Source organism: Pelecanus crispus, chromosome 6 (assembly GCF_030463565.1).
Source record: "Pelecanus crispus isolate bPelCri1 chromosome 6, bPelCri1.pri, whole genome shotgun sequence".
Lineage (NCBI taxonomy): Eukaryota > Metazoa > Chordata > Aves > Pelecaniformes > Pelecanidae > Pelecanus > Pelecanus crispus.
In genome coordinates, this window is record NC_134648.1 from 68886219 (window position 1) to 68897066 (window position 10848).

At 50.3% G+C, this 10848-nt stretch overlaps 1 protein-coding gene across 1 annotated transcript; it reads right to left on the reverse strand.

The window, feature by feature from the left end:
• Window positions 1–255: 255 nt before the first annotated feature.
• Window positions 256–8899, reverse strand: DACT1 (dishevelled binding antagonist of beta catenin 1). The gene is made up of 4 exons (XM_075713095.1): window positions 8567–8899; window positions 6282–6414; window positions 4488–4643; window positions 256–2114 (listed from the first exon to the last, which is right to left on the reverse strand). Exons 1-4 carry the CDS (start codon window positions 8897–8899, stop codon window positions 256–258), a joined length of 2481 nt encoding a protein of 826 aa, XP_075569210.1.
• Window positions 8900–10848: the final 1949 nt, after the last annotated feature.

Genomic DNA, 10848 nt, shown 5'->3' on the forward strand with positions numbered 1-10848 from the left:
ACCATGCACTGGAGGCTGTTCACCACTGAAATGGCAGTGTTATGTGGTTTGTTTTTTTTTTTTAAACGAGTATAATGGTCTTTTATTTCCACGTAAAAGGCACTAGTATCCACCCAAGTTCTGAAGACAAGTGACATAATTTACCTTAAGTTTTAAATATTTGTATAAAAAAAAAAAAAAAATCTGTGGAAATATGTACACAAAAGCACCTTGCTTCCGAAAGCAGAAGCAGATACATTCCACCAAGTCACCTCACTAGACAGTTGTCATGAGCTTCAGGGAGCCCGACCGAAAGCGGAGGATTTTCTTCTTGAGGTTATGGGAGGCTTTGATTTTGACAAAGGCCTTCGCCGCATTTTCATGCAGCTCCGGCGCCGTGACCGTTTGGATGGGGAGCGTCTGGACAAACTGAGACCAAATAAGGCCCCCGCTCTCATCAGAGTCGCTGGTGGTCGTGCTCTCCCCTACAAACTCCACCTCGCTCAGGCTCGACTCACTGTCTCCAAAGCAGTTCGTTGTGTAGTTGCTCTGCTCGTCCTCGCTCGTGTCCACCACGGTGGAGTGGAACAAGGACTCGCACTCCGCCGAGTACTCCGAGTCGCTGGCCACGTAGGCGTACGGGCTGACGTAGGGCAGGGGGACTTGCGAGTAGACCCCCACACCTTCCCGCCGGTTCCTCCTCGCCCTCCGCAGGGCCTCCTCGTAGGAAATCTCCGCCGACGACTTCCACCGGCGGTAGTCAGCCCGCTTGTGTTTAGGCTTGGCCACCACAACCTCTCGGCCATGCCCATGGGATCGGATGGTGGATTTGTGCAGGCCAGCCTGCCGACTCTGGAGGCCCGACTCCGGCTGCAAGCCGCTGCCTCTCTTCCCCCGTGAGGAGGGTTTTTTCAGTTTCTTATTTGTATCCAACTCATCAGGAAAGCGGCACTTCTTGCCCACCGGCTTGGTTTTCTCCCGCAAGGTCTGCGAACCATTTTCCAGCCCGTTGGCAAGGTGGGGCCTGTGTTTCAGCGCAGAGCTTTTCAAAATCTTGACATTTCGGGTGCCTTTGTGAAGCTTCACGCTTTGCTGCTGGGCCGGTATGTACTGGGCATTCACCAGCAACCCATCATCCAGGCTCTGGGAGGAAGAGCCCTCGCTTTTGAAATCCAGCGCGGGCCGCTCCTCGACAGCAGGCGACGAGGAGCGAGCCGCCTGCAAGCTGCTCTTCAGCAGGATTTTTTTGGGAGGCTGGCTGACCCTGTTCTCCGGCTGCAGCACCACGGTCTTCCCCGGGCTGTCTTTGGGAGACGCGGCAAAGAGCTGGCCGTTCTCCTTGGGGACGTCCCCTGCCGTGGCCACTGCGTTGCGGTTGAGCTCCGGAGGTGCCGGTTTGACGCCCCGCGGCACGTGCTTGCTCTGAAGTTCGCCCGCCACGGCGGGTGGGAAAGCCGCCGGCAAAGGTGCCTTCCTACTCTCCAGCTGCTCGCCAGCCGGCTCCCTCGGCCTCTGCTTTAACGGGGAAGGTGCCGCATGGTCCAGAGCGGTGGTCCCACTGGAAGGCAAGCACGCTTGCTTGGAGCTCTTCAGGTTTACGACGTTACCGTGAGCCACCACCCCTGCGGGCTGCCTGACGCACATGCTTCCATGCCTCAAGATCCCTTTGGTGGGATCGGCGTTGAGACTCGTCCTCGGTTTGTTAGTCCTTACCGCATGAGTCTTTTTCTGAACCAGGCTTAAGATGTACCCGTCTATCCTCTTGCTGGTGGAAGGGCACGGCGCCGGCCAGGAGCCTTGCGGGAGAAAGGCGTTGGCGGATTTTCCTGAGTCCGTTTCAGATCTGGAGCAAACGTCGCTAATATCACAACCAAGCCTCTCCTCTTCTCGCTGGGGGTTTTCAGTCACGGGGAGAAGAAACATGGGACTCTGCACAGCTACCGCGTGGAGTGGGCTGGGGTACCGGTAGACATCGTTCCCGTTTTTAGACACGAGATCGCACTGGTACTTTGGATGTACATCTGCAACGACATCGAGGGAATTTGAGTGCGGTGTAGACAAAGAGCGACAGACAGAGCCTGCAGTCTGGTCCTCATGCTGGCCTTCCTTATTATAGTCCATCCAGCCTATGAGATCTGAAAGGCATTTTAGAAGAGTTTAGAGAGCCTGCCAGGGACAGTTCTGATACGTTTTTCACGTGCCATCAAGGACTCCGGTCCCATCTACACATATGATGCAATGTTTATACAACAGCAGTGCTGTTCAAACAGTAGAAAACTTGCAACCAGGGATGTCGCTTAAACGATATAAAAGCAGCACTATTCTTCTGCGGGTCTCCTTGTTAACTGCATCTATGTAGGATTTGCCCCAATATGACTACATGGTTAAAAAAATAAAAATCACAGCCCTAATGAGAACATTTACTTTGGTTTCAAACCTGCGGCTAGGTTGCTAAGAGTTTCCTATGTTACTTCCAAGCCACCCAGAAGTCTGTAAGGGTCTCTTCTGTTTATACACTACACAGGCACCTCTAAAACTCAGTGCGGGCCTCAGCACATAGGAGTTTTATAATTTACTTTGCTAAATCCAAAGGGAAACATAAAAAATATAGACAAAAGTGCAATGAATTCTTTTAGCTTTTGACAAATTTCACTTCCAGATTTTTTCACGCGTATCCTGGGTCAAAAAAAATCCAGATTTAATTTCATTGTTGTTATTATTATTATCACTACTATTATTATCATCATAAGAATTTTATAATTATAATAACACTAATAATAATAACAGATGCTCCTTTTGAGCAGTAAAGGGTTAAAGAATGGGAAACAGGCTCATCTTTCCACACAAGTAAAAGGAGTGCAGGTCAATCCAGCTGACATCCTAGCCTTGGCTCTGCAAAGAGAGTTCTGTAAGAGAAATCCAGTGCATTTCAGGATGCATGAGTCAGATTTAATGGCTAAGGCACTTACTTGGGAGGTAAGCGTCCTTAGGAGCAGGGCTTCAATCCAAGCACCTAAGATTATTATTTTCTTAAGCTTACGTTGCCCTTGTCTTCTTGGGTAGGGGTACAATCAAAATGATCCTTCTAGATCACTGTCAGTCCTGTTTTCTACCCTTGGGCTAGAAACTTCAGACAGGGTACTCAAATTTGAATGCTCAGTGCTCATCACTTATCTAAGGCTTATTTCAAAAGAGGTCTCACAGACCTTGATGAAATTAGCTGATAGAGATGACGTTCCTGTGAGCAGGAGAGGAAGGACAGGGAAGTTAGGACCATGAACTTCCTCCAGATCACCTCACGGTTTTGCCGCATTTCCTAAATTCTATGTCTGAGTCAGGAAATGTTGACAAAAATACTTCTTTGTAATGTGCCAGTTTGTGACATTTCATTTCTAAAAGTAAGACGGTATGAATAATGAGATTTTTAGTTTTTCATGATGTATACAGAAAAAACCCAGCAATGCAATCTGCTGGAAATCCTTGTGTATGTTTTTCTTTTTATGTATGGCTGATGAAGATCACATATACCATACATCAGGGAGCATTAAATTACCTCCAGCTGCTCAAAGGATAACTTAGAGGACTTCTCAGCACCTCAGAATGAACGTATCCCCATCTGTATTTTCCCACGTTAGAGTTAGAAGAACTTGAGTTACTTTGTCTTCGATTCACAAAAAAAAAAAAAAAAAAATCACTGTAAGTTAACCGTAAAGAGCAGAATGGAAATTGGAAATACTATGGTTAGGAGCATCCTCCACAACCCAGAATGAACTAAGGCTTTTGAATGAGTATGGCTGCAAGCAATAATGCTTGATCACAAAAGTCCTGCTGAAGTGTCCTTTCTGGACAACAAAGGCCACCCTCCTGTTTAACCATCCCACACATTAAGGCTTGCATCTTCACCCTAGTGTCCAAGAAAGTCAACAGCTCTCTACCAAAGAGACAAAATACTTTTTCCCTGTCCATGATGTCTGTTTGTCTATACTATATAAATGCAGGACACACCTCAGCATGGTCACCTAGGGGTTGAGGACCATCAGAACTGACAAAATGACAGCTACAAAGAGACTGACGCGCACCCTGACCTCCTAAAACCTGTAGGTAGCTCCTTGCTCTGTCACTTTAATGAGGACATGACTGTTGAGGTATCTTTCATTATTGCTATTTAGTAAAAATGCTGTTCTAAAGGAAACCATGAGAAATTAGCCGACTAATGCGTTTCTGTGTATAGGTACCACTGCCCTCTACTGGGTAGAGCAGCTGTCATATTTTCACATGTTCCCTTCATGTGTTTAGAGCGACATATTCACATGTAAGGCTGGACTAGCGGAGGGGAAAGAGTCCTGCCTCGTGACCCATGTACGTGATAGGCACTGGAATCTTTTCAGAGCACAATACATCAAATGAAAGGAAGAAGGGTTAATCCAACCCAGATACTCCTGAGGCAGTATTTCCAAAGCCAAAGCCACCTCCTGGAGTATGATGTATTCGACCTGCTTTTACTATACCTGCAGATTTAGGGCGTCCATCTGAGATATTCAGTGTTGCCTCCAAAGGGCTGCAAAAGCAAGTGCTAGAATGGCAACTGGATAAACACTCACTGAAGACAGAGTTAGATGAATTGGAGAGCGATCCAGAAGCTCCATCACTCAGCTCATAAAACCCTATAAAAATAAGAGTTTGGATTTATATTAGTTATGTCTACACAAAGTTACCATTTGTGTCCCTAGAAAGGCAGTCAAGCTCATGTTTATGTTGGCTTACTCTATTGCAATTAGTTATGGGATTTCATTCAGTCACCCAAAAAACAGTGCACAATTTAGTAATATCCTTATTGCTATGAAGGACTCCGTTTAAAAGTAAAGCACTTAAAAGTAAAAAAGGAGAACTTTACTTAGCATATGAAATTTTGAAATTTTTTTTTAACCTTTACAGGGCTTGGGGTTTTACCCTTTACAGGGGTTTTCAGATTTTAGCAAGAAGGATCCAGGCTGTGTTTGACAGCCCGCTCATTTAATAGTGCATTATACTTCCAAGACAGACTCTCCAACTATTACTTGACTACAAAATTTTCACCAAGTGTTGGGTCCAATGCTATCCATTATTTTCCTCAAAGTTCTGGAGATAAATATAACATTCATGGATGACGGAAAGAAGGAAAATGGTAAATAATGTGCAGACACAGAAAATTTAATTTCCTGGTAAACTGGGACTACTCAAGAAAAATATGACATACCATAATCAAAATCTAAATTGTGCATTTAGGAATAAGGAATCCAGGGCATGTCTACAGAATGGGGATGCATCCTGGAAAACAATAATCCTGAAAAGGACTTAGTCAGCGTGGAAAAGCAGCTCAATCAAGCTTAATGATATGGCAAAAAAAGCTAATGAGACTGTTGGATGTACAAAGAGACTAATGAATAGCAGTAGGGAAATTACTTCAGCAGTCTATACAGCACTGGTAGGAAAGACATTGGAACGGTGTGCCTAGTCCTCGAATCCAGCATGCTTAAAACAAAGCTAAAAAATTGGAAAGGGGCCATAGAGCTATTTAAAGGCTGGGAAAAATGCCTTAAAACAAATGACTTAATGAACTTGACCTGTTTAGCTCATCAAAAAGAGTCAGGAATTACACTGTATAGCACCTCCAAGAGGAGAAAAAGCTGGATACTAGAAAAGACCTTACTCTATGGGAGAAAAGCATATAAAAAAATCAGTGCTGGAACAAGTCAAATTCAGACTAGACATTAGCAATGGTCTTAACAGTTGCAAGTTGGCGGATTCTCCACTTTTTAGTGTCTTCAGAACAAGTCTACATGCCTCTAGGAAAGGTTCCCCATAGTTAAATACCACTTATTGGCTTCAACACAGTTAGAATGGGATGAAATTCAATATATGGGGGATCAAATTGTTTGATTCAAAGATCCCTTCTGGCTGTAAGATCAATTTTTACATCTTCCTCCTGCTGGTGGTGCTTCCTTTCACCATTTTTCCTGCAGCCTCCTTCCTAATATGCAGGAGAATTAGAACTAATTCAAGAATTTTTGAACTAATTTGTGGGTGGCCTTGAAAAAAAAAATGCCTCAAACACTAAAAATCTAACTAAGCTTGAAATGCTCCTCTGAATCTGTTGTCTACAAACAGCAAAACCTTTCCAGTGGTAGGTGAACTTTGCTAGTAGGCATTAATTATCGGAGTGTGAACATCCTATAGATATTTACTGTTGCAGTACTGAAAACTACAGCCAGGTGAATTCCAGGTACCAAGGGAGGCTCCATTCTGCTGAATATTGGCCTTACCTGAACTTGGACGACTGTCTGTCTCAAGGTGTTCATCTGTCGTTTTTTCCACGTCCAGGCGGAGATCACTTATTTGCTTATCTAGCTCTTGTAACTGATTTAGTAGGCCGGCGTCCCTCCTCCTCAAGCAGTTCTGGAAAACAAGGAGACAAACAACATCAGCTCCTTCAGTGGGGCAGACATGAAGGGGGTCCAAAGACAATCAGCCTTCTCCATCCGAGCATCGTGGAAATACCCTGTCGATATTCTTTTATAAAAAAGACAGAACAGAACAAAGCCCTGAAACTCTAGATAGATGCGCTGGATAACTACTTCACTGGAGAATTATGCAGGCACTTCATTCCAGCCTCTTCCAGCCAGTTCCACATAAGGAGCACACGCCACAATTTAGGAAGACCAACACGCCATGTCGGCAAAGCGCTCCTTTGCAGGACCACAGCTGTGACAACAAAGCTGTATGGTACGACATGGTCAAACCAGACCTGTGCGCATGAAGCGGGCTACTTCGGTGAAAGGACAGCTTTGCCAGTGTAATAGGGGACGTTCACCACCACAGTGCTGTTAGTCAAAGATCACATCTGTTCGCACAATGGGACGAAACAGCTCTGCCAACAAGTGCCTGTCGTGTGGGAACCGCCTTGTTCTGCTACACGTTATGAGCTTCGAGTCTACCGTATAGACAGCGAGATTCCCAGGGCTGGGATCACGGCCCTTTTATTAGTTTTGCAGTGCAGCAGGAAGGAAGCGTAATTCTTCCTCTTCTCCCATTATAATTGTATAAAATTGCTGCAAGGTGAATTTTAAGGCTATTTATGAAGGTAATTTGATGGCATAAAATGAGCAATAAGAAACGATTTTGTAAGGCACTCATTAACCCACGGTCAACGCAATCAGTTTCCCTGTGTGCATTATAATGTTGCTTATCCATCATCTGTTCAGCTTCATACCCTTTAATTGTTCTGGCTTTGGGGAAAGTGGGGGAGGCAGGAGGAAGGTTTATCTCTTTTTTTCCAAGTGCATCATTTGATCGGCGCCCAGCAGTGCTCTGATACGCTTAGCGCAAAGAGTTTTGACGCTCAGCGCCGGACTAGTTCTAAACCCATTAAATCCAGGATAACCTTTCCCCTGGGGTGGCCCAGTCCTCGGGCAAAGGGAAAGCAAACGCTGGGAGTATTAGCGAGGCTGTTTGAAGATGTGCTGGCATGTAACGCCATCCTTGGAGAACCAAAGGGGCGATTCCCAAGTCTTCTCCCGCATTTCTGCGGGGAGCGGGGAGCTGGCTGGCAGCCAGGCTGGCAGAGGCGACGGGTTCAAGCGGTAACTCGCCGCGCCACCTACTGCCACCAGTGTCCCCCCTCCCCCAGCGAGCACCCCATCTGCTTCCAATCTGCAATGTCAAGTGCACAAATTAAAGCTCTACCACAAATCCCCGAGGTTTTTGGGGTTTTTTTTTTCCTCTGAGTAATGATTCCCTGGTCCTTCACGACAGCTCTTCGGCTCCCACCCCCTTCTCAGCAGCAAAAATAATTTATTTTGAGCTTTTGAAGAAGGAAATCATCCTAAATTCACTGCGCCAAAAGGCCAACAAGAAAAAAAGGGGGAAAAAAAAAGGGGGGGGGGAGAAGAAATCAGGCAAATAAATCACGCAATCCAACTTCTCCCCGGCTGAAAGCAAATGCTGAGCCGTGCACAAAGACCGCCAGGCACAGCTGTACGCTATTTTCATTGAAAAATGATCTGCCGCTTCATGCCGCCCTCCATCTCTTCCCACACCAGCTACAAAGCGCATCCTTCAACAAAAGCATCCCTTCTTTTAAGGGGCCCGATCCTGCCCGTGCCGGAGCGCTCCGTGCCTGCTCTCGGGGTTGGGACCCAGGAGCTCGCTTCCCAACTTCCATTGAAGGCAACGCCGGCGCCTCTCTTGCCTTGAATGGAAGTCGGGCCGCCGGCCCGGCTCTGCAGACCGAGGGGGAACCCTGCAGCCACCACCAAAACGCCGCTAACACCCGGCCGCCACCCATTTTGCTTCGCCCAACCCCAGCGGGGGACGCGGCCGCCGGCAGCCGCTGCTCCCCGCCGCCTCACCTGCACCCCCCGGGGGGGCGGCCGGGAGGCTGCGGCCGGCGTGACAGCGGCGTGGGCATGCCCCCCCCGGGGGGGCGGCCAGCCCCCTTCCGCGCCGCTCCGCGGGGAGCCGCCCGCGCCTCGCAGGGCCCCGCGGGGACGCCCCCCGGCCCCCCCCGGGCATCCCGCGGCCCCGGCGCCCCGCGGCCGCCGCCGCTCACCAGCTGCCTCCGCAGGAGCAGGATGTTCTCCTCCAGGAACTTCTCCTCCAGGCTGCGCGGCGCCGGCCCCTCGCCCGCCGGCTCCCCCCGGCCGCCCTGCGCCCCGGGCGCCGCGCCCGCCGGCCGCCGCAGCAGGAGGCTCTTGACCAGCAGCTCCTGCCGCTGCCTCAGGTACTCCAGCTCGCCCAGCCCGGCCAGCGTGGCCTCCAGCCGCTCCCGGGTGCGCTGCCGCTCCGCCTCCGCTTCGCCCTTCTCCCGCCAGCGAGCATCGGGCTCCCGCGGGCCCCCCGGCCCCGCCGCCGCGGCGGCCGCTGCCCCGGCGCTCGCCTTCATGGCAGGGGAGGGGGCGGCCGCCGCTGACAGGCCCTGCCCGCGGGGGGCCCAGCGCCGCCGAGCGCTGCTGCCGCCGCCGCCGCCGCCGCCGCCGCCGGTCGCGAATGGGCCGCGGGGCGCCGGGCTCCCTCCCCGGCTGCCGCCGCCCCGCGCCCGCCCACCGCCCGCCTCCCCTCCCTCCATCCCTCCCTCCATCCCTCCCTCCATCCCCCCATCCCTCCCTCTCTCCCCGCCCGGCAGCGGCTCCCCGGCCGCCGTCGCCCTCCTCCTCCTCCTCCTCCGCCGCCGCCTCCATCGTCCCCCCGCGCCGGGCCCGAGGTGGGGTACGCGGGCGTGCTCCCCGCTGAGCTGCCCAAAAAACTCCAGCGATTGACCCCTGCACGGCGTAGGCACCGGAGCACGGGCAGCACGTTGTGGTGCCGCCTTGCTGATACAGCCCCGACGCGTCCGAAAAACAGGAGCGGGAAGGATGCCTCTGGGATAAAACACCCCGGCGTGAAGGCGTGAGGGTGTTAAGGAGCGGGCAGGGAAAGGTGGAAAGCAGAGGAGCACATGGCAGCCCTTGCACCAGCGTGCTGACCGCGGCGTAGGCACGAGGATGGAAGCAGCAGCGAGGCGTTGCTTCGAAGCCCGTTTTGAGTCGAGTAGCCAAAAAAGCCGTAATGAAGTGAACTTTGTAACGGCATGTAGGCCGATGGCAGCGAGGGATCTGCAATTAGGTTCTCAATGGGCGCACAGTGGAAAGGGGCGGGGGGAGTACAGATGCCAAAGACAAAAAGAGAAAAATGTTAGTATCAAAATAGAGCAAAAAACGAGTTCCAGACATATTCGGGGGGGTGGTGGGGTGGTGGAATGGAAGAGGACGAAGAAATGAAGAAAGCACTGAGGGAGCCCTTCACAATATGGGGTTTGTTTGGAAAGATGTGAGCCTGCCATACAGCGGCTCTCACATTATGAGCATAATGAAATGCTCTTTCCTGCTCTGCCTCTGTCCCTCAGAAGATTATGAGTCTTTGTGGTATTGAAAGGTCTTGGATGAAATTCGTCTCCCCACTCCCGTGCTGTTTGCAGTAGACGCGTTGCGGTGGTGTGCCGTACACCTACTGCGGCCATTGGAGGTGTTGGCCCTTGTTCCGAGAGCCTGCGGCTGATACAGATCATTACTTCACAGTCTTTCTAAACCAATGTAAAGTGCTTTCTAAAAAGGAGATCCTTTTTCCTCCTGCGGCTTATAGCCAGCCCTCGGTCCCTCCCAAATACTGGCCCAAATTTGGTGAGGCCACACGCATCAGCTCAGAGGATGGTCGAAGCTAAAGCTAGCTCCGTTTCTTTTTGCTTTTGATCTCACCCCACAGCTGGTTCACCGCGCAGTCGTGTCAGCACAGTGCGTCTATGTTAATATTTCGGTTTGGATTCGAGTGCCTTTTTGAACCGGCTCTCTACATCGTTCGGGTTTACCATGCTGCGATTCACATTGCGGAGGGATTTGAGAACAAATGAACCGAGTTGCTTTGGGGTAAAACAAAAGCAGAAGGAGGGAGCACACCTAAAGCACTCCAACCACTAATGGATGTTCATTAATGGGCATTCGGTCTGCAGGACGGGAACACAACTAGCCCAAGGAAACACCCTTGAAATACGTAGAGCGTGGGTGGCAGGTCCTCAGTACAGCCATCCTGCTCGGCAAATCCACGCCTGTTGCGCTGTCCTAGCTGCTAATGTAGACGTAGTTGTATGTGCCAGCGAAAGGGGGGAACTGAGGCGGCGCAGGCATAAGCAGCCAGAGAAGGCAGGGCCACTTCTTTGGGGAGCAATATCACCCCTGCCAGATTCAAGAGACCATGAAATTGCAGCCACAGAGAGAACTGACAAACACTGAAAGGACAAGGGATGCCCCAAGGGCAAAGGATTGACTGAGGTTGCTAAGCAAAACTGGAAGTGACAAACAA

Coding starts and splice junctions, on each gene's coding strand:
- DACT1 (XM_075713095.1), bottom strand. CDS start 8,899: ATGAAGGCGAGCGCCGGGGCAGCGGCCGCCGCGGCGGCGGGGCCGGGG. Junction 4,644..6,281: donor AGACAGTCGTCCAAGTTCAG/GTAAGGCCAATA, acceptor TTATTTTTATAG/GGTTTTATGAGCTGAGTGAT. Junction 2,115..4,487: donor TGGACGCCCTAAATCTGCAG/GTATAGTAAAAG, acceptor AATGCCTTTCAG/ATCTCATAGGCTGGATGGAC.